The sequence below is a fragment of the Labeo rohita genome, chromosome 17 (assembly GCF_022985175.1).
Source record: "Labeo rohita strain BAU-BD-2019 chromosome 17, IGBB_LRoh.1.0, whole genome shotgun sequence".
NCBI classification, from domain to species: Eukaryota; Metazoa; Chordata; class Actinopteri; order Cypriniformes; family Cyprinidae; genus Labeo; species Labeo rohita.
The window spans coordinates 27,722,898-27,747,250 of record NC_066885.1 but is presented as its reverse complement, the minus strand read 5'-3'; the positions used below and the strand labels follow the sequence as shown (position 1 = coordinate 27,747,250).

Sequence of the window (24,353 nt, the reverse complement as noted above, 5' to 3'; positions counted from 1 at the left end):
TTTTTTTGAACAGCAAATCAGAATATTGATTTCTTCAGAATGATTTCTGAAGGATCATGTGACTGGAGTAATGATGCTAAAAATTCAGCTTTGAAAACACGGCAATAAATTACATTTTAAAATACATTCAAATAGAAAACAGTTATTTTAAATTGTAAAATATTTCAAAATGTTACTGTTTTTGCTGTATCTTTGGATACAGCAAAAAGGCTTGGTATCCAAAAAAAGGCTTGGTGAGCAAAAAAGACCTATTTAAAAAATCTTACTGTTCAAAAACTTTTTACTGGTAGTGTACATATATAAATATATAAATATATATATATATCTGATAGAAATATATAGAAATCTGATCTGGTTAAAATATAAAATATTAGGAATATTTAAAGAGTTCAGATGCAAAACCAGCTAAAAGCCATCTTGGTCAAAAATGAGACAATGATACTGAGTGAATGCTCCTGACACATAGTATATGTCCATCAAATACTTTTACTTCAAACTTGCTAAAATCCAGCCTCAGCCCAATCAGAAGCACCAGTACTTAAATAGAATAAATAGAAACCTATACAAAGTAGCCAGAAAGAAATGCTCATTTGATAGAAATACGTCAGATGGATTTAGAGGTTTTTGCATCTGAACTCTTCATTTATTTGTACATCTCTTAGACATTGCATTCCCCCCAAAATTCCAACCAAAAAAAAAAAAAAAAAAAAAAAACAACAACTTTTCTCATAATCTTACTAAGACATATTATTGGTAAAGATTGCATTTTATTATTCAGTTTTACACTGGAAATACAGAGTGACAATGAAGTGATATTTACACTGCCCTCCAAAAGTTTGTAAACACCCCTGGCAAAGTGTGGTTTTGGATAATATCAGCATAAATCCTTATCATTTTTCGGTGCAAATAGATTAAAGTAACTTGACATTATCATTGAAGACCAGCAATAATAATTTTCATTTTGATTACGTAATAATAGCAATATATATATATATATGTCAAAGTCAGACATGCCCCTTTGCCAGCTGTGATGCCTGGTTACTGGCTTAAACTTGGCCCAGGTTTTTAAAAGATTTTTGGGTCAGCACACCTTAATAGCTTCAACAATTGATTGCCTATTAAATTTGCAATACAATGAATTCAGGCCCAGATTATGCAGAGCTGTAATAGCTGTTAATGGTGGATATTTTGATCAATCGAAAATGTATGTTTTTTCTATGTATAAACTGTTTATGTAATAAAATATGTTTTCTTAGTTTGTGTTGTCCCTTATCAGTGCAAAATTATCACAAATTAAAAAGGATTCATGCCAATATTGTCCAAAACCACACTTTTCTAGGGTGTTTCCAAACTTTTGGAGGGCAGTGTACATGCATTTTCTTTAAGTAGTTTATTACACTGTTACAAAGATTGATTTACATCTACATTACAAACTAATTTCATCTCTTTTTTTGGTAAATCACACTTGATAACATGAAATTGCATATATTTTCTCAATTTGGGCTACTCTCACTATATTATACTGTTTGAGTATCAGTGTATCAAATAAGACACAAAGCATAAAACACATATGCGAACTTTTTATATGCTTATATGCACTTGTTATAAACGTATATGCAATTTCAAATAGCCTGACCATGAATTTCTCTACTGTAGCCGTGCTGGTGTGAGCTCCTAAAGCCCAACCCCAGTCCCACTTCTCGCGAGATTTCCGTATCTCGTCATCCCCGGTCTCTCTGGCAGAGTTCCGTCTTCCTCTCTCACTGTGCGTTTCAGCCCACACTGACCTGACCCAGCCAAAGCGAAACAAGTCGACGTGCCGCCTACAACCGGGCCGGAGCCGCAGTCCACAGCGCTTCCACTTAAGGAACGCCTTTACATCCCGACAATAACAAAAATAGCAAGGACACCACCGCAGGTACGTGAAGCAGCGGCTTTATGCCGCTTTACATCCACACACTGTGTCAGTGAAATGAAGCGTGAGTGGATGGAGCAGATCACACGGGGCCTAGCGCACTGTCTGCCCCGCTGATCCCTCTCCATGCCGTGCCTCCGGAACACAGGCGACCGTTCACTACACACTTAAACGACGAAGACCTGAGATCCAGGCTGTCGGTAGACCGCGATAACGCGAGCTCACGATCTTAGCGCTTTGTATGCGGGTTTTAAGCCTGCTGAACAAGCTGATGTCCGATCAATCCACGCCTCTCTCTTTAAAGCTAAAGCTAAGCTAGTTATACTGATGATTTTCGTTTTCGTTTCTCTGCTGTGGTATGTTCACCATCTTTCACTTGACTAGGCTGTCCAGCACACGCTGTGCTTGTCCTGCTGGTTAACGTTAGTCGGTCAGTCATATGTGGTGACCAATGAAGTGTCAGTCAGTTCCTTATTAAACGCGTCGACCTACTTTAAATCCCGATTGTCATGCAGTCATTTCGGTGAAGGGCTGGCCGTCTCTAGGGACTTTGCTCCTTGCCCTGACCCACCGTTATCTTATCGTAAAAGTGTGAGATTTATTGTAGAGCTGGTGGTGTGAATACCTCCTCACAATGGAAAAAAAGCTATTGTTTAGTCCTTAGTTTTCACTGAAACGCTTATCGCTTTAATTGGAGACTGTTTTGACTTTTGTAGCCCTGGTGCGGCGCACATTTCCCTTGATGTAGCAAACGGAAGGATTATCTGTCAGTAGTTGGGTGGCTTTTAATGGTCGCTTTAAGTTTGCGCATGCACACTGACGTGTCATTCAAAGAAATGGGAGAAAGCAGGACGCATGTGTTCAGGTCGTATTTAAAGACCTCATGAAATCAGCATTGTGCTGTGGACTTTAATCTATGTCTGTCTGTCTAGCACACTTTTAAGGGTTTACTACTTCTAGCAGGTACGTTTAAAACAGTCATTTCTAGTGGAAAAATAAATCTGAAATGTCAGTGACTCATATGGAGTGCATCAGGTGGGTTTCAGGAAGTAAAAGTGGCGGTCATTTTCTTCAAATCAATCATTTATAAGCTTTAAAGACCTACTGTGAGCTCCAAGGATGTTAAATGATGGTATATGCTTTTGTTGAAGCCGTCAGCCTGCATTGGTTCAAAATATTTTTAAAATAGCTGTTTAAAAGTGGGACTTCTGGTGAAAAACGACGTGATTCTATAAAGAAATCTCTGCAAAATAGAGGAACAAGTGGACTGCATGGTTATAACTCTTTAGCCTCCACCCACTCACATGAAGTGCTGTGAATGACCAACACTACCAGTCAAAAGTTTTTGAACAGTAAGATTTTTAATGTTTTCAAAAGAAGTCTCTTTTGTTTACCGAGGCTGCATTTGTTTGATCCGAAGTACAACAAAAACTGTACAATTTGTAAATATTTTTACAATTTAAAGTAACTGCGTTCTATTTGAATATATTTTAAAATGTAATCTATTCCTGTGATTTCAAAGCTGAATTTTTAGCATCGTTACTCCAGTTACATGATCCTTCGGAAGTCATTATAGTATTTTAATTTAGATTTTTTTTATTATTATTTCAGGTTTCTTTGATGAATAGAAAGTTCAGAAGAACAGCATTAGTCTAAAATAGAAGTCTTTTGTAGCATTATAAATGTCTTTATCATCGCTTTTGATCAGTTTAAAGCATTCTTGCTGAATGAAAGTATTAATTTCTGTAATTTCTTTCCCCCCAAAAAAATAAAAAATTATACAGACTCCAAGCTTTTGAATAAAGGAATGAATTCTATTTTAAAATATATTAAAATAGAAAGCAGTTATTTTAAATAGTAAAACGTTTCACAGTTTTTGCTTTATTTTGGATCAAATAAATGCAGGCTTGGTGAGCAGAAGAGACTTCTTTAAAAAGAAAAACATTAAAAATCTTACTGTTCAAAAACTTTGACAATAAATGTAATCCCATAATCAATATATACATAATTAATATCTTATAAATCACTTGTTTTATCCATAATTATTCCAGATTGTCATTCACAATGCTTCATGGAGTTGTACTTTTGCTTATTAAAGTATAGTACAGTACTTTTGTCTTTTAGTCCATTTTTCAAATACTTTTTTGCTGCAAAGTTTGCTTCATCTTGCAACTTCAAGTAGCTAACCAAGGTCCTCAGATTTGATGTAAATTCAAGCATATTGGCTTTTTTATTGCTGAAGCAGAAATAACATGCCCAGTCCCAAAAACTTCTTTCAGTAAAAATGTTATTACAGAAAATTATCGAGGCATTTTGTGAAGTCTAAGTTTGTTTGTATTGGTGTAGAGCTGCAGGTTTTTTGTCACACCATACCGCACCGCCTTTGCACCAATATGTACCCTTTTTTCCTCTCTTTGTCTGAAGCATTGTTCTGAGTAGTGTGTATTTAAATAAACAAAGAGGGAAGTTTACGTAATTAAGACAAGTAGATGACTTCATTTTCGCTTCCTGTGCCTCCTGAGGTGAAACTCGCAACACAACTCTCATACAAAGAAAGGCTTTCCTATCTTTATCCTCCATGGTTCTGAGGGACCGTTTGATTGTTTTATTTCTGAACAAAAAATAGTTTAAAACTGGATCTATTTCAATTTGTTTCCTAATTCAGGGGAAGTTGTGAGTAGTAGTTAACCATGACAATGATCGGCTGTGTTTGGATTGTAATGTGTTGTGTATACTGCCTCCAATTTTTTTTTTTTTTTTTTTTTTTTTTTTTTTTTTTACAAATAGGCTGAAACTGTTAACAATAAAAATTGTTACGATATCTCTTTGTGCCATTTTTAGTTCAGCAAGTTGAATCCAGTTAGCAAAATTGTTTTTAATACATTTTAAATTCATAGAAAGTATTTTTATACATTTTAAATGTATATCATTTATTAAGAAATTTTATAAATTAAATATTTTATAAATATATTTTAATTTATGAATTAATTCATTACATTTTAATTCGTAAATTAAATGATGAATAAATTCCACCAAATTTTGGCAGTTTAATCGTAGGGCTGTCAAACGATTAATCATGATTAATCGCATTTGAAGTAAGTTAATGTTTACGTACTATATGTATGTGTACTGTGTATATTTATTATGTATGTATAAATACACACATACATGCATGTATATATTAAGGAAAAAATGTTAGATTTATATATAAAATATTTATGTTAAGTCTAAATTATATATATATATATATATATATATATATAAGTGCACATATATTTAAAAAATATATACATGTATGTGTGTTTATTTATATATATACATAATAAATATACACCGTACACACCTATGGTATGTAAACAAACTTATATTCTGAATGCGATTAATCACAATTATTCGTTTGACAGCCCTATGAAATATTAGGAAATAAAGGGGTTTTCATTACATCTGAATTATTTATCATATTGGAAACGGTTGACCATATTTAAAATATAGGCCAGGTGGGTGTTCCATACCTGCATTTCGCATACTATGTAAAGCACACGTGCTGTATACTACAGAAATAGAAAGAATAGTATAGCAGTGTGGTATTCTAAACACAGCATAGTGAAGCATCGTGTTGAGCAGATAGCTCCACTCTGCTTGCCACCATCTACATAAAGCAACAGTTTCTGACAGATTTGCCATAGCTAAACATCTCATCCTATGGCAGCGTTTACAGACACGTTGCTTCTGAGTAATTCACATCTTTGTTTTTCGATTTCCTCTTTAGCAGGGCAAAGAAAAGTACACGCAGTTCAGAGCAAGTGAGCTCACCACACCCATCTCCACTTTGTTCTCTGTGCACAGGGCTGTGTGAATCGTACACACGTGAAACCTAAGAAATGTTTCCACTTACTTAACAAGGAATATGCAAGTAAGGGCAATGAGCAGATTTAGCTTACACCTCAACAGCTGCTTGTCCCGTCTTGTATGTTTTCAGAATTCCTTTTCTGCATTCGGAGCTGTCCAGTATGCATTTTCACACAAGCATTATATTTTTCTCTCTCTTTTTTTATACTGGCTAAATTAGGGCTGCAATGACTAGTTGATAATCAAACTGAGTAGTCAATTTATGTAAAATCACTGAATTCCTTGTTAAAAATCAAACAAATTTTGCAGTTGAAGTTTATGCTTGCCAAGACTGCCTTTTTTGATCAAAAGTACAAACAGTACTTAATATTAGTACTGTAATTATAATATTAAAACAGTAATGTTATCAAATATAATTACAATTTAAACAACTGTTTTCTATTGACATATATTGTAAAGTGTAATTTATAATTTGTTTGGTGCTGTTAAATGGTTAATCACGATTCACATCCAAAATAAAAGTTTTTGTTTACAAAATATATGTGTGTATACTGTGTATATTTATGTATATATAAATACAATGTATATATTTACATTCATTAATATATAAACATAACATTTTTCTTAAAGATATACATGCATGTTTATATAATAAACATTCCACACATAAATTATGTGAGCAAAAACGTTTCTTTCGGATACGATTAATCGTTTGACAGCGCTTTTTTTCACACGTTATTTAAGCAGATATGATTGTTTATTAAATGAGAACTGTAAATGTAGATTTTAATACTTAGGAATAATCAGAATCTGCGTTTTGTTAACGTTTTATTTCTTTTAATGAATTAAACTATTTGTCAGATAATGGATATAAATGTAATTTAGTTCAATTCTGCTTTCTGACAAAATTAATACATAATACTACAGCAATAAAACATGCATTATGAATGTTTTATTATTAATAATTAATTTAATTAATTGTTAATGAAAACCAAATTGAGTAAACACATGGTATTATTTATTGGAAGACCCTAAAATCATTAACCAATTATGTTATAAAAAAAGAGTGAAAGAATATCAGCAGAAAATATTGCTCAAAGCAATTATCTTTTTTTAAATTAGTTAATTATTATTTTTTTTTTCATGCAAATCCTGCGGATTGAATTTAGACGTGGCAAAATGTTTTAAGCAGAGCTGATAGCACGACACTTTTCTTCCTGGTAGATAATTGCACAGTCTAATCAGATTAGACAAAATATTCAATAAATGTGCACACGCTGAATTTTGTGAATGACTTGCATTCCAGTTCTGCCGTGATTCTGTCTGGATCTGTCACGGAACTAATTGCTCGTTAAGAACATGCCATACTATAAATACAGAGTTCACATGCGTCTTTCTTGGAAATGGTGTCTTTTGGCTAAGTACCGGTGTGAGATGTGACCGGAAAATGGAGAACGTTAGACTGATGGCCTCTTTAAGGACTCCTGGGAAATTGTAGTAGAATGGTGCTCCTAAATGTATTCTTAATGTAATCGGCTTATCCATATTCCCAACACAGTGAGTCTCTCGGACACGCTGAACCCAACAGACTCCAGTCTGACACAGAGCAAATGGCCGTTCCAGGACCTGGTGCTTCTTGTCACTGGCTTTTCTCACTGTCCTGAAGGCAGAATTCAGCCAGGCATGTCGTCCAGCACAACAGCGCACTGTTTCTGTTTGCTTCGCATTTTGTACGAAAGCACTCAACCAAACGTCCACTTTTATGGCTTCCATTAAGAGCCTGTCTTTTCCTTGTTGCCTCATCGTAATTAAACATCAGACAAGACATTGATTTTATTTATTTATTTATTTTTTTGGTAGTAAACAATTTTGTTTACTACCAAAAAAAAAGGGGTAAAATTTCTAAAACATTTCTAAAAAACATTTCTAAAGTTTTTTTTATTTTTATTTGAATGATTAGAGCTTACAGCTCATGAAAGTCAAAAATCCAGTATCTCAAAATTTTAGAATATTTACATTTGAGTTTCATTAAATGTTCATCCCTACAGTATAAATTCCGGGTATCTCTTATCTTTGAAACTGCAATAATGGGGAAGACTGCTGACATGGCAGTGGTCCAGAAGACAATCATTGACACCCTCCACAAAGCAGATAGGTCATAGAAGGTCATTACTGAAAGAGGTGGCTGTTCACAGAGTGCTGTATCAAAGCATATTAAATGCATAGTTGACTGGAAGGAAGAAATTGGGTAGGAAAAGGTGTGCAAGCAACAGGGATGACCGCAAAGTTGAGAATACTGTCAGGTAAAGCCGATTCAAACACTTGGGAGAGATTCACAAGGAGTAGAATGAAGCTGGAGTTAGCGCATCCAGAGTCACCACGCTCAGACGTCTTCAGGAAAAGGGCTACCAAGCAACTTCTGAAACAGAAACAGCGTCAGAAGCATCTTACCTGTGCTAAGGAGAAAATGAACTGGACTGTTGCTCAGTGGACCAAAGTCGTCTTTTCAGACAAAAGAAAAATTTTGCATTTCATGTTGAAATCATGGTCCCAGAGTCTGGAGGAAGACTAGACAGGCACAGAATCCAAGCTGCTTGAAGTCCATTGTGAAGTTTCTGAAGTCAGTAATGATTTTGGGTGCCGTGACGTCTGCTGGTGTTGGTCCATTGTGTGTTATCAAGTCCAAAGTCAGTGCTGCCGTCTACCAGGAGATTTAGCATCTGCCCACAGTGCAAAAAAACACTTCCAAGTGGTTTGCTGACCATGATATTACTGTGCTTTATTGGCCAGCCAACATGCCTGACCTGAACCCCATATCTATGGGATATTTTCAAGAGAAAGATGAAAAACAGTCGATCCAACAATATACAGACGATCTGAAGGCTCAATAGTGCCACAGGCTGATCACTTCCATGTCACACTTTTCTGATACTGTAGTTTGTGCTGGGAGCAAGGAATTTGCTGTAATATGTGCTGCCGACCAAGTACAAATGAACATACTTTACAAAGTTACAAACAAAAAATTAACTTTCTCACAATATTATATATGTGTGTATGTGATTATTTTTTACATTATATTAATAAAATATAAAAAATAATCATTCATTAATCGTAATTAAGGTAAAACGTTCAATTAATCGAGATTTGGATTTTAGGTCACTTCGTCCAGCCCTACTTTGGCTTTAATATCAAACACACGCAAGACTGACATTTATCCTGAGAAGATTTTTTTCTTATAAGGCCACAGTAAGGCCTTTACTAGCTAATCTTTAGATAGATTAGCATTGAAGGGGCAGCCAGTGCCGTTTTCATATGTGAGACCACTCAGCGTCGGCGTACTAGAGTGACATTTTCCCGGCTGGATATTTTTGTTCCTTGCAAAGCCCCTCTGCACAGTTTAGGATGTCAATTGAGTTAGTGAAGGGTGTCTTGAATGACCGCTCTGGCTTTGCGTAGCTTCACAGTGTTATCTGTTCAACAAACAAATGTATTTTTTATATTGTGCTGGTTTAGGCTTTATAATTTAGCTCCGTGATCAGATTACTTGTATACAGTCTCTAAAAAAGTGGACGTGTGAGAACGAGTGTCGCCCGCTCACAGGTACTTAGCTTGGTGTCAATAAGCAAACCCAGATTGCTGCCCTCAGCACACGTACTAATTGGATCATACCACTGCGAGAGGGTGGAGGTGGAACGGAAAAGCCGGAGATATGTAGGAGGTGATGAGGTGTGATTTTCAGAGTAAGACAAGCAAGTCAACCACAGAGGAGGAGGTGTTCCAGGGAAGTCGGTGAATGCTGGTTGGCCATATTAGTGCATCTTATGCAATTTGCTGAGTAAGTGTGCCAAGGTGTGATGATTTTGCTTTGCCTGAGGCATTGTTACGCATTGGCTTTAAACAGCACCTGGTGAAAGTACAAATGGCTGTGGCAGCAATATAGTCCGATAGCAACTGACAATACACAGCGTTATCTCATGTTGTTTAAGATGATAGATAATGAGATTCTGAGGGGTAATTTAATGTGGTTTACATTTAGGTTTGTTGCTTTGAATTAGACACCACAAAAGCAATTATAATATCCACAGAGAGTTATTTAGCTGTGTGAAAAGGACGCCATATTACCATGTACACACTGCTGCTGAATGCAGTTGTCAGTCTTAATGTGTTTATACATTAGCCTCAGGCTTATACACTACCAGTCAAAAGTGTTTTAATGTTTTTAAAGACGTTTCTTCTGCTCACCGAAGCCTGCATTTGGTCCAAAGTACAGCAAAAACAGTAACTATTTACCCATTTAAAATAACAAATTTCTTTTTTTTTTTATATATTTTAAAATGTTTATTCCTGTGATCAAAACTAAATTTTCAGTATCATTACTCCAGTCTTCAGTGTCACATGATCATTCAGAAATCATTCTAATATGATGATTTTAATGGTCAATAAACATTTATTATTATTGTTATCAATATTTAAAACAGTTGAGTATTTTTTTTTTTTTCTTCAGGATGAAAAAATTTAAAAGCTTTTGTAACATACACTATACTGTTCAAAAGCTTGGAGTCGGTATACGTTGTTTTTTTTTTTTTTTTTGGAAAAGAAATTATAGAAATGAGTACTTGTATTTAGCAAGGATGCTTTAAATTGAAAAGTGATGATAACAATATTTATAATGATACAAAAGATTTATATTTCAGATAAATGCTGTTCTTCTGAACTTTCTATCCATCAAAAAAACTGAAAAAATTCTACTCAGCTGTTTTCCAATTAATAAAAATGATAAATGCTTTGTGAGCAGCAAATTGGAATATTATAATGATTTCTGAAGAATCATATGACTGGAGTAATGATGATTAAAAAATTGAGCTTTGAAATTTTAAAAAATTTTCTGTTTCTGTATTTTGGATGAGGCTTGATGAGCAGAAGAGAATTCTTTAAAAACATTAAAAATCTTACTGTTCAAAAACTTTTGACTGATAGTGTAACTATTTGTATAAATTAATTGTTTAATAATTGTAATTACATAACATGATTTTTCTAAAGCTGATGTGACGTTTGTTTATTCGTTAGAATATGTATAACTGATTATTTTAACTTATTGCAAAAGCTGAATAATCAGAGTCTACTGATTAATCGGTGAAATACTCGTTGAGTAGTCGATTAATCGTCCTAACAATCGTTAGATTAATCGATTTTCAAAATAATTGTTTCTTGCAGCCCTATTTTAAACCAAATAATCTGCCCTGACTTTAACTTCATCATATTTTACAAATATAAAAAAAAGAGTCTTATACAGGGATATTTTTTTGCCTTCATAACTTTTCAATTAAGTGTCAACCAACAGGCTTCATGAGTCTTTGAATGGTTTTGAACTCTCAAGACAAAATGAGTGACATACATGATGTTGGATCCCATATATTGGTAAAACATCAATTATAATACTAACATAGACTATAAATATTGTACATCCCTAGTTGCCACCCCCAAACTTTTGCAGTGTGTAAGTGACTATTGGGATTGGTTAAATTGTGTAGACGTTATGCCTTTTTTCATGTTAGTATTTCAGCCAAAAGACCTTGAAGTATGTCTGTATTCACAGTTTTGATTCTTTGTAGTTTACATTAGTCAAGTGGCTGTTTGTCCCTATTGTCATGTATCCTGCTTCACTGAACATTTGTGCTCACTTCTGTCTTTCTGTTCTTCATTGCGTTCTTCTAGAATGGCGCTGGACATGGCAGACTCACAGTATCTTCTCATCCTGGCACCGTCGCTGGTCATCGCTCTCATGTTCCTCTTTTTCTGGCTCTTCATGAAAGAGACTTCCTACGACGAGGTTCTGGCCCGCCAGAAACGAGACCTTAAATTGCCTCCTGCCAAGCCTGATACTCGTAAAAAGAACGAGAAAAAGAAGAACAAGAAGAAGGAGAGCGGCGGAAGTGGAGTGGGAGGAGGCGGGGGCGGCGAGTCAGAGGAAGACCTGAGGGATTTCGATACATCTGATGCCACTAGCCCTGCCTCGAATGATGAGGATTCGGAGGTGGTGCCCGTGAGTCCACCTGTTGCTGCTCCGGTCCTGGCAGAATCTCCGTCCGGGATAAGAGAGAGAAAAAAGAAAGAGAAAAAGCCAAAAGCTTCTCCAACTGCTGCTCCAGCTGCTGCCCCAATGGTTGTGCCCCTTACCCGTACAACCCCAACTACCCCTCCTGCTTTAGATGAACCGGAAATCAACGGCTCCAAACCTGCTGTCCGTAAGGAGCAGCCCCTCCCCCTGACCAAACAGTCCAGCCCACCGCAGCCTCAGGCCACGCCTCCTGCACCAACTGAGACTACCAGCAAAAAGAAAGCCAAGAAACAGAAGAGTGAGTCTGGTGAGTGGACTACCTACTAATAAGAATATGTCTTAGCTGTGATGCAAACACTTATTGTTTATAGCATGTGTATGTACAGCTGGTTTTTGCTGCTTCAGTTGCCAGTTACCAACATTCAAGTGCACAGATACTAAAAAGCATTTAGAACCATTTAAAAACCAATCAGAACACCCTGAAAAAACACCATCATTACAACAAACACCCAGAACATCATCTCATGTTCCACACAGAAGAGCATCCTCCCGAGGTCAAGCCTGATCTTTCTCCTCCTGTGGTGAAGAAGGAGGAGCCTATGATTATCGAGGTGGAGAGGTAAAGGCAAAGGAGGGAGCCGCCCCTGTTTCCACAGCAGCACCACCAACTGCCTCTAGCGGCAGTGGGCGTAGGAAGAAGAAGCAGAAGGTGGAACCTGTCATCACAGGTAAGACTAAAACAAAAACTGATGAATTAGATAGAGGTTAAAATTCTCAGCTGAGTCAGTGAATCATTAAAGTGGACATCTGGTCTGTTAGATATATGGCAAGATTTTATCAACTAAAGCCAAACATGAAAAATCTATCATCTGTTCACTCTCATTTTGTTTCAAACCATATGACTGACTTGCAATGAAATGGAGATGTTCTGAAGATGTTCTGTATGCTGCTCTTTTCTCTGCAAGTAAAATTAAACTATGACCAGGGGTAACTTGTGACGCTCCAGAAGGAGCAAAGAAGAACCAAGTGGTCTATATGCTTTCGTATCTCACTCAAGCAAATTCAAACTGCACATTCGAGAAATATTTTGTTTGACAAATGAGTTCTATGGACTATTGTAGTGCAGGGTCAGAAATGAACTTTTCCCTTAAAGGGGTCATCGGATGCCCATTTTCCACAAGCTGATATGATTCTTTAGGATCTTAATGAAAAGTCTATAATATACTTTGGTTAAAAATTCTCAATGGTAGTGTAAAACAACACCCTTTTTATCTTGCCAAAATCAGCTCTGCAAAATTCATCCTGTTCTGGTCGAGGCTGCTTTAAATGTTAATGAGCTCTGCTCGCCCCGCCCCTCTCCTCTCTGTGGAGTGACGAGCCTGTTTACTTTAGCCGCATTTGGCCGCTAAACTTGCTAACTAGCACATTATTGGGAAAGGCAATCGCAAAGGTTCATTAAAAAAAAACCCTTATACTCACTTCTGCTGTAAGTGCAGCTGGATCACAAATAATTTGTGCGAATCCCTGCTCCGGCATCGAAACAATGGAGGTTACTAGACTGTTACAGCTGATATAAGGCGGGTCTGAGGTAAGACGCTCATGCCAATCATTACCTCTGTTGGCTTGATTTGAAAAAGGGGATATTATTTTTACAGATTAATTAAACACTGCTTGGATTTTTATCATTATAGTGTAGATTTCTACATACACTGCCAACACACATTAATGTTCAAACAACATGAAAAAGTGAACTTTGCATCCGATGACCCCTTTAAAGGGAAAAGTTCACCCAAAAATGAAAATCCTGTCATTAATTGCTTACCCTCATGTTGTTCCAAACCCGTAAGACCTTTGTTTATCTTCAAAACACAGATCAAGGTATTTTTTATGAAATCTGAGAGCACTCTGACCCTGCATAGACGGCAATGCAACTGACACATTCAAGGTCCAGAAAGGTAGTAAGGACGTTGTCAAAATAGTCCATGTGACATGCTTTTTGTGCGTTAAAGAGCAAAAATAGTCAGAAACTCTTGAATTTTTTTCAAAAATATCTTAATTTGTGTTGCGAAGACGAACAAAGGTCTTACGGGTTTGGAACAACATGAGGGTGAGTAATTAATGACAGAATTTTCATTTTTGGGTGAACTATCCCTTTGAGGGGCAATATTTGTCCCCTGGGGTTGGGCTTTTTTTTTTTTATCTTTGCAAGGGCAATTTTTATAATTAACCTATTAATTGTGTCTGTTGCCTTTTAAATACTTCAATTTTGACCAATTTCATAAATCAATCAGGATACTATAAACTGTTACCAATAGTAGGGATGCACAATACCATCAGACCGATATCAGAATCGTCTGATAATGGCTTAAATGTAATATCGTCAAATGCAGATGTGTGAGGAATAACTCGCATGTGCTCAGGGTGTGCTAGCGATTACATCACGTCTGCAGTGTGACTTATTGTTGAAGCAGAGTTTTACCTGAATAATGATTAGATTCACTGTTTTGGATCTGCATTTAATCACAGCTGTAATAATTTAGTTTAATTGTACAGGGCATCTTTTGTCTCATTATTTTGAATTTGTAAGCCATTTTTGTTCATTTGATGGCATTTTTGCCACAAGCCCTCAATAATTTCTGACCCTGCTGTAGTGCATTTTTAAATATAGCTTGGAAGTGAACAGCATGAACATTCTTCTAAACGTCTCCTTTAGTTTTCCATAGAAGAAACAAAGTTAAACAACATTTGGAACAACATTATGATGAGTAAATGATTTTAGTTCTGTGTAAAGTATTGCTTTAATAATTCCTGTGGACATATTTGTTTTAGTGGATGAGGCCCTTGTCCAGTCCTCAGCGCCGGTCATTCAGACTGACTTGATCACTTCGACAAACCACCAGAGCAACCAAAACAATGAGGCTCCGCCCCCTGCTCCTGCACCCACCAAACATGGCAAGAAACAGAAGAGCGAAACCAACAAAGGTACTTGGCATGCGTCTTTTAATACACTTTTTTTTTTTTTTAAACAGTGGCACACAAAACAAGGAATATAGCAAGATTTTAAGTATTTTGAACATTTTTTATTGATACTTTTTCATTTTTAACAAGTTAAGTATATTCATAATCCAACATCTTGAAATTACAAAGGATGTAATCAATGCTGCTTTAGGATTTGGCCTAAAGAAAGCATATTAGGAAACCGCATTACCTATGATCCCATAAAATAGTGCCTATGGAGAGTTGTGAAATTGTGATCGTTTCCTGATGGTGTGAGCAGGAGGTCATGATACGTGTCTGTTTTTGTACAGAGAACTCTGAGGTGAAGCTCAAGGAGCTACAGGCCAGTCTGAGTGGACTTGTGCTGTCAGATGCCGAGGTGGTCAGTCTAGTCTCCCTGCTCCGGGGCAAGAGTCCCAACGCTTTGGACAACTGGTATAAGGTTAGAGGATTAGGTTTACTTCTATTTTTCATTTAGCGTTTTTTGCCGTCATGCAATAATGAAATGTGTTTGATAGTAAAAGCTTGAGTTGTCAGATTTCTGATGATTTTTCTGGTTTTGCTTCCTCAGTCTGCAGCTAAGTTTGAGCCTTCGGCCCAGCAGCTCGCAGAGAAAGATCGTCTTCTGAGCACGCTACAGGAGGAGGTGTCCATCGCCAAGGGCAAAGTCAAACAGTTAAGCCAGGTTAGTGATTTATTTTGCTTATATTTATGTGAGTACAAGGCTTCCTGGTTTTGAAATGTCTGGCACTTTCCATGAATAAGGTACAAATGGGTTACTCATGACACAATATTTTTTAAGTTCCTCATTCACAATTAAAAAAAAAATAGGGCTGTCAAATTGATTAATCGTGATTAAGCGCATTTAAAATAAAAGTTTGTGTTTACATAAACTGTGTGAAGTGTATATATTTAGGTGTGTGTGTGTATATATATATATATATATATATATATATATATATATATATATATATATATATATATATATATATATATATATATACATATATATATATATATATATATATATATATATATATATATATATATATATATATATACACATATACATATATTTTTAAGAAATACAGTCAGAGGGCTTTTAAATCTACAAATCGCCATCATTTACCATAGATTTACTGTTGTAGCACTAACGGCAAAGTGGTGTTGTTTCAGAAATCTGAGTATTTGTGTTAAATTTTATTCTATTATTAATATAGACATGTATTAAATGTATTTAAGGAGGAGTGATGGAATATAATTACAGTATTTTTTTGATGAAGCTATAGTGTTTATGCATTTATTACTAAATGTATTTAGACTACTGTTTTTCATACAAATATCTAGTAATTATTTTTTACCATGGTATTGAGGTGCGGTATTGTGATTTTAACTGTTATTGTCATGATCTGTGGATGATACTATGGAAGAGCAATGGTTAATTAAAAAAAAAAAAAACTCAAACAGCCAAAATAATTAAATTTCACTGTATGAAAATAAGTTTGCTACAGTTTTTACAGATATTACTGATTTTGATAATAAATCTACATCTGCGTCGGAACTCAAGCTACTATCAAATGTGTATTTCTAAGAGACAAAAAATGTGATATATTAATATCATCAATATCAGGTAACAGACCTGTTTCTTGATCTGAAACAATATTACTCATTAAAACATGCAGAACTAAGAAAGTACTACCATCTGGTTTTTACAGCTTTCACATTGTAGCAAAAACAGAACAAACAAAAAAACTGTTAGCCTTTAAAGTCTAAGAAATAAAAAAAAATTGACAATTTTTGAAAATCTTGATATCGACTGATATATATAAAAATTGATCATTTTTAAATCTGAAAAAATATATATACTATTTTGGATGAACACGATTAATTGATTTGACATAATAAATACATTAATAAACATGTTAAATGCACCCAAAGATTAAATTTTAGATTAAATTTAGGTTTACTTAATGTTTATTACTAAAAAATAAACACTATTAAAGGAGTAGTTCACTTCCAGAACAAAAATTTACAGATAATGTACTTACCCCCTTATCATTCAAGATGTTCATGTCTGTCTTTCTTCAGTAGTAAAGAAATTGTTTTTTCAATTTCAATAATTTCAGGAGTTATCTCCATATAGTGGACTTCTATGGTGCCCACGAGTTTGAACTTCCAAAATGCGGTTTAAATGCGACTTCAAAGAGCACTTGACGATCACAGCCAAGGAAGAAGGGTCTTATCTAGTGAAACAATCTGTAATGTTCTTTATAAAAAAGTAAAAGTTAAAATAATTTTTAACCTCAAATGCTCATATTGTCTAGCTCTGCGTGAACTGTGTAATCCGGGTCAGTACAGTTAGGGTATGTCGAAAAACTCCCATCTCGTTTTCTCCTCCAATTTCAAAATCGTCCTACATTGCTGTTTTACCTTTTTTTTTGTAAAAGACATTTGACCTTCTTTGCATGTTCACTTTGTAAACACTGGGTCGGTATTTCTGCAGCAATGTAGGACGATTTTGAAGTTGGAGGAGAAAATGAGATGGGAGTTTTTCAACAAACCCTAACTGTATTGACCCAGATTACATAGAGTACACATGGACATGGCAGAGCTAGACAAGACGAGCACTTGAAGTTAAAATGTATAAATAAAAGTTAAAAAGAAAATAACTGATACCTTCGCTATATAAGACCATTATTCCTCGGCTGGGAACGTTTAGTGCCCTTTGAAGTCGTGGGCACCATTGAAGTCCACTATATAGAGATAATTCCTGAAATGTCTGCTTCAAAAAACATAATTTCTTTACGACTGAAAAAAGAAAGACATAAACATCTTGGATGACAAGGGGTGAGTACATTATCTGTAATTTTTTGTTCTGAAAGTGAACTACTCCTTTAAGAAACAGGTTTTGCAAAATTTGCATACCTCATATAAAATAAACTTGCTTGCTTTTTATTAATTTCAAGGTACCTTTCAAGCCTTTTTTTGCAAAGTGCCACATAAACGTGCTGTAGTTGTGACAGAATATAGAAAATAGCCATACATATAACTGTTTAATGTGTAAGCTTTGATTTACTTTATTGAGCTTGGTGGTAATTTATTGACTGGAACTTCAGGAACTGCAGGCTGAGAAGCAGAAGACTGGCCGCGTGGAGTCTGTGCTGCATGAGCATTGTGTTGCCAGAGAGAAAGACATCATGCAGGTGAAAGCTCAGAGCTACCAGGAGATGCAAATGAAGGTAATCAATCATTCACCAATAAGACTGTCACGTAGAAGGCAAATGGCAGATTACTGGACTAGATCTGGCCATGCACGTCATAATGACAAGTGAACTTTCTTTCTGCAGTTCCAGCAGGTCAGAGAACAGCTGGATGGTCAGATCGCTCGACTGCAGCAGGAAAACGGCATCCTGAGGGATGCTGTGGAGAGATGCTCCACCACCAACCAGATGGAGACCAAGTGAGTCCCACCAACCCCCAAATTCCTCTCTTTTGGTCTACTTATAGTGTCAAGTTTTGTAATATAGTATTTCATGACTGTCCTCCAGCCTTCCTCTGATTTTTGGAATCAAATGTGACCCCTGACCACAAAACCAGTCATAAGGGTCAATTTTTTTTTTAAATGAGATTTATAAGCTGAATAAAATATAAGCTTTCCAATGATGTATGGTTTGTTAGGATAGGACAATATTTGACCGAGATACAACTATTTGAAAATCTGGAATCTGAGGGTGCAGAAAAATCGAAATATTGAGACAATCGCCTTTAAAGTTGTCCAAATGAAGTTATATTACATATTACTAATCAAAAATTAAGTTTTGATATATTTACAGTAGAAATTTTACAAACTATCTTCATGGAACATGATCTTTACTTAATACCCTAATGATTTCATGCATAAAAAAAATATTGATAATTTTGACCCATACAATGTATTCATGCTACTTATGACTGGTTTTGTGCTCCAGGGTCACAAATAGGCTTTTCACAAAACAATTAATGTTCAGAAGTGCCACATAAACTGTTAAAAGGGATAGTAATGGGACATTTTTGGGGTGTACTATCCATTTAAGTTCAGACTAAAATGATCAGTCAAGCTGTTTTATCTCAGATGACCAAAAAAATGTTGTTCCTAATGCTGTGGCCACTTTAGAGCACTTCCATGTTGACACTTGGAGTTTTCTGGCACTTAAGTTTCAGGATTGGTGGGAACACTGGAAATTTTCACAATCTTTTGCAAACGATGATTTATGTTTAATGTGTGTTTGCAGGCAAACATCTGAGCTGAATAAGCTGCGTTCGGAATGCAATGGCATGATGAAAGAGCTAGCAGAGACCAAAAACAAGCTGCAGCAGGAAGAGTTGCAACGGAAGAGTCTAGAAGTCAACTATAAGCAGAATGTGTCCCAGCTGGAGGTGCCTACAAAACTGCACAATACACATTTTTGCACAATACACATTTTTTAACAGTTCACATTTTAACATCCCACAATTCCCACTTTTATTAGAACACCAAACAAGGCGTTTACAAAATTTATAGAAGAAACGATTTGAAAAGTTTTATGATGCGTGAATTGCAATATGGAGCTAACTACCTTGCACAAGTTTAGAAGTGTGATGTTCGCTTAAATGGTCATGATGGGATGCTGTTCTGATTGGCCTTCATTTAAAGAGTTTTGAAAGCTGTTTTAAAACCAGCATCACTTGCCAAGCTACTCATTTTAAAAATGCAGTCAAAACTGCACAAAGTAAATAAATTAAAGGAGAAGTCCACTTCCAGAACAAAAATTTACAGAAAATGTACTCACCCCTTTGTCGTGTCTTTCTTTCTTCAGTCAATAAGAAATTGTTTCTTGAGGAAAAAATTTTAGGAATAGTGCACTTCTATGGTGCCCCCAAGTTTGAACTTCCAAAATGCAGTTTAGATACAGCTTCAAAAGGCTATAAACGATTCCAGCTGAGGAAGAAGGGTCTTATCTAGTGAAACGATCTGTCATTTTCGAAACAAATTGACAATTTATATACTTTTCTAACCTCAGACGCTCGTCTTGTCTAAGTCTGCGTAAACTGTTTATTTACGGTTCAACGCGTTCAATACAGTTAGGTTATGTCGAACTCCCATCTTGTTTTCTTCCACAATGTCAAAATCGTCCTACATCACTGGAAAAGAACCGACACTGTGTTTACAAAGTGAACATGCAAAGGTGGTCAAACACCCTTTACCAAAAAACAGCGATGTGGGACTATTTTGACGTTGAAGAAGAAAATGAGATGGGAGTAACTGTACTGACCCAGATTACACAGACTACACATGCACTTTGCAAAGACGAGACAAGATGAGCATTTGAGTTTAAAAAGTATATAAATCGTCAATTTGTTTAGAAAACGACAGATCGTTTCGCTAGATAAGACCCTTCTTCCTCAGCTGGGATTGTTTAGAGCCTTTGGTGCTGCAGTTAAACTGCATTTTGGAAGTTCAAACTCAGGGGCACCACTGAAGTCCATTATACATATCCTGAATTGCTTTCCTCAAAAAACATAATTTCTTCACGACTGAAGACAGAAAGACATGAACATCTTGGATGACAAGGGGGTGAGTACATTATCTGTACATTTTTGTTCTGGAAGTGAACTACTATATATACATACATACACATACATACATACATTTTTTTTCAGATCAAAGTTTAAATATTTTTGTGTTGAAAAAGATAGAATTTCAAATAATTTTAAATCTTAAATAATTATCAGATTTTTTGGAATTGTAAAAAAATTTGTGCTGGGCAATGATTAATTGTGATTAATCACATCCAAAATGACATTTTTTGTTTACATAATATGTATGTGTACTGTGTATATTTATTATGCATTTATAAATGCACACACATGCATGTATGTATTTAAGAAATATGTTATATTAATATATTAAATGTATTTATATATAATACAATTTATATTAATATAAATATATACATGTAAATATTTTCTAAATATATACTGTATGTGTGTGTCTTTGCGTATAAATAATAAATGTACACCATACACACACACACACATTATGTAGACAAAAACTTGTTTCAGATGCCATTAATCACGATTGATCATTTCCCAACACTAAAAAAAACTTTTTTTTGACAACATTAGTGAAGATCTCAATAAGGTTGCCTTAGTAATGATTGGATAATTGAACAAGTTTCAGTTTTAAATATCAAATATTAATAAAATAAGTAAACCACTGAAACAAACTGTGGTTTTAATATCATTGCTTAACCAATTTTTTTTGACAAGTTAAATGATATTTGGGACTTTTGTGACAACTGATGGTTGGCAGATTAATTAATTAATTTATTTATTCATTCGTTCATTAATTTATATACTTCATTACTATTTTATTTTTTAACATTTTACTTGTTCATTGAAATGATTTTTAGGGCTGTCAAATGATTAATCGCGATTAATCGCATACAGAATAAAAGTTTGAGTTTGCCTAATATATGTATGAGTCTGTGTAATTATGTAGAGTGTATATATAAATAAACACAAATAAATGTATATATTTAAGAGAAATGTTATTTATGTACAAAATATTTAATATAAATTATATAAAAAATATAATACATATACTTGTAAATATTTCTTAAATTTATACATGAATGTGTACATAATATACACTACCGTTCAAAAGTTTGGGGTCAGTAAGACTTGTAATAGTCTTTAAAGAAGTCTCTTATGCTCATCAAGGCTGCATTTATTTGATTAAAAATATAGAAAAAAACAGTAATATTGCAAAATGTTTTTACAATATAAAATAATGTTTTTTATTTTAACATACTTTAAAATAGAATTTATTCCTGTGATGAAAAGCTGAATTTTTATCAGCTGTTACTCCAGTCTTAAGTGTCACATGATCCTTCAGAAATCATTCCAATATGCGGATTTATTATTAGAATGATCAATGTTGGATAATATCAACAGTTGTGCTGCCAAATATTTTTTGGAACCGGTGATTTTTTTTTTTTTTTTCAGGATTCTTTCATGAATAACAAGTTTAAAAAGTACAGTGTTTATTCAAAATATAAATATTTTATAACAATGTAAATTATTTATTATTAACTTTTAATAAACTTTTAATTATTAACTTAATACTTCCTTGGTGAATAAAAGTATGAATTTCTTAAAAAAAAAAAAGAAACAATAAAAATGTACTGACCCCAAACTTTTGAACGGTAGTGTACATAATTACACACAGTACACACACATATATTAGGCGAACTCAAACTTTTATTTTGTATGCGATTAATCACAATTAATCATTTGCAGCCAGTTTGATTAAATGAATTGTATTTCCCTCTATTTAAGACAGACGGGAGTCTCTAGAATCATCTGTTTTATTGTCGCTTCTGCTCACTTTATGCATTTTGATTTGTATTTCCGTTTTCCTTACACCACTGTTTGTTGGCAGAATTAGCTGTTACAGGAAAGCTGCTCTGAAACAGCTGAGCTTTTGTTTTATGTCTCTAAAATGTAGCATCACTGCATTTAGCTACTTAATCCCTATTGAGCTGAAACTGTTTGTATCTTTTGTCGCAGGATGCGAAACGTCGTTGGGAAGAGCTGCAGAACTATTTGCACAATGTGAGCGCAGAGAGAGAAAAGCTCCAGGCTGCTAAACAAGGTAGAAAAACACACACGCAGACAAATCTTAAAGACATCAAGTGTTCTGCGCACACCGCTTAACCAGGTTCTCCTGTGTCTTCTCAGAGCTGCAGAATCAGCTGATGGCTGTGGAGAGCGAGATGACCAGCAAAAACAAGGAGATCCAGACTCTCCACAGCAACTTGACGGAAACGCTCATCTTTAAAGATCAGGAGCAGCAGAAAGTCAAGCAGCTGGAGCAGCAGGTCAGGCAGCTGTTGGAGGCGTCGCAGCACACCATGAAGCCTGACGACCAACTGCAGCAACAAGCGCAGGTACCTGAGGAGTCACAGTACTCTGTGTAAGCGTGTATGCATGCTAAATGGCAGCCGAGCATCTCACAACATTGTCGTTTACAGGATCTTCTTAACGAAAACAAAACGCTGAAAGTTCAGATTGATAATCTTCAGACTCAGCTCAGCACTCAGGTATGTGTGTGGGCTGCTGGATGAGGGTGAATCTGTGCTTGCTGGTGTACAGAAGTTTAAGAGTCATTTGTTTCTTCTCTTAGGCTACAACAGTATCACATTTCGATGAGCTTCAGAAACTGTAAGTGATCATCTGAAAGCTTCCTTTTTTATGGTTTTGCACAAAGTAAGCCCTGTTTCACACTGCACATATAAGTGGTGCATATGTTTTGGCACCCGTGTTAACAGGTTAGATTCCAGTATTCACACTGACAGTGAGTAGAAACCTAACTGCAGAAAATATTAAAAATGCTTTGTAGACCTGTTTATCAACTGTCATTGGTGACACCTCATACATTATTTGGAAATATATACTTGTCAAAAGTCCTAATATGGAATGGATTTATCACTTGAGGCAGTTGCAGTGACATACAAACAGCACTTATTCAATGAATTCAAGCTGGTTTTTTTTGTAGGGCTGCCCTCAACTATAGATTTTTCTGGTCAACTACTAGTTGTTCATTTGAAACCATAATAAACCATATAAATCATAATAACAAGCCTTTAATTGCCTACATAGCCTAATAAGCGCTCAAGTGCATGCAAAAAAAGCTTGCCACAACGCACCGGCAGGTATAAGAATTATGAATGTGTCTGAGAAAAACAGCAAGCAGACAGCATTAACGTTTTAATAATTGATTGATAAATTAGCACTTTCTTTGTTTTCGGCCTGAGAGATGAAGTCTGCGACACTGACTCGTCTGTTTCATACGGATTACATTAAAGTTTCAAAGTTTCGTGCTCAAGTTTACAGAGACCAAGATGGCAGAAAGCACGTCCTGTTTGATTTAATTATTTTACAATGCAATGTTTTGTTTTTATTGTGAGTATACACAAATAAACGTAGAGTCTTTAGAGATTCGAAAGATGTATTCGTTTTAGCGCACTACTATTCAGCTTCCACACTCTGCACAGACACTTAAATAGCACATATTTTTCTAAGTTAACGTTAGATTGAGTGGCCATGTAAGTTGCTACTATATACATCTTTCAGATGAAAAGCCATGTTTGAGGTTGATGACTGATAGGTGAGCATTTGGATGTCCTGCCTGATGTACTAAATTACCACATAGACCAGCCGTTGATCTGTCCGTTATGGACTGCTTGACTTCGCCGCTTCCTATGGATTTTTTTTTTCTGTGACTAATCGACTAATAAAATTTTGGTCTGTCAAGCCTCTTCTCATCAAGTAGCGGTTAGTCAACTATTAAGGGGCAAATAAATATAGTAATTTTGAATATAGTACGTTTGTACATAAGTGTTTTTTTTTTGCAAATTGTGCTTTGAACTGCCCACTGATTATAAGATTTTGTAAAAAAAAATAAAATAAATCAAAGTTTTAAAACAACATAATATGTACAGTTGAAAAGTT

At 35.2% G+C, this 24,353-nt stretch overlaps 1 protein-coding gene across 1 annotated transcript in view; it reads left to right on the top strand.

Moving 5' to 3' along the window:
• The first annotated feature begins 1,737 nt into the window (after positions 1–1,737).
• Positions 1,738–24,353, top strand: part of ktn1 (kinectin 1) — a 47,220-nt gene continuing 24,604 nt past the window's right edge. Inside the window, 14 exon segments of the mRNA XM_051132719.1 lie at positions 1,738–1,918; positions 11,480–12,129; positions 12,360–12,436; positions 12,439–12,550; positions 14,652–14,804; positions 15,131–15,261; positions 15,391–15,504; positions 17,936–18,058; positions 18,167–18,279; positions 19,091–19,235; positions 22,410–22,494; positions 22,581–22,789; positions 22,874–22,942; positions 23,026–23,063. Of these exon segments, the coding sequence (XP_050988676.1) occupies positions 11,481–12,129; positions 12,360–12,436; positions 12,439–12,550; positions 14,652–14,804; positions 15,131–15,261; positions 15,391–15,504; positions 17,936–18,058; positions 18,167–18,279; positions 19,091–19,235; positions 22,410–22,494; positions 22,581–22,789; positions 22,874–22,942; positions 23,026–23,063 (2,018 nt within the window). The 5' untranslated portion in view covers positions 1,738–1,918; position 11,480.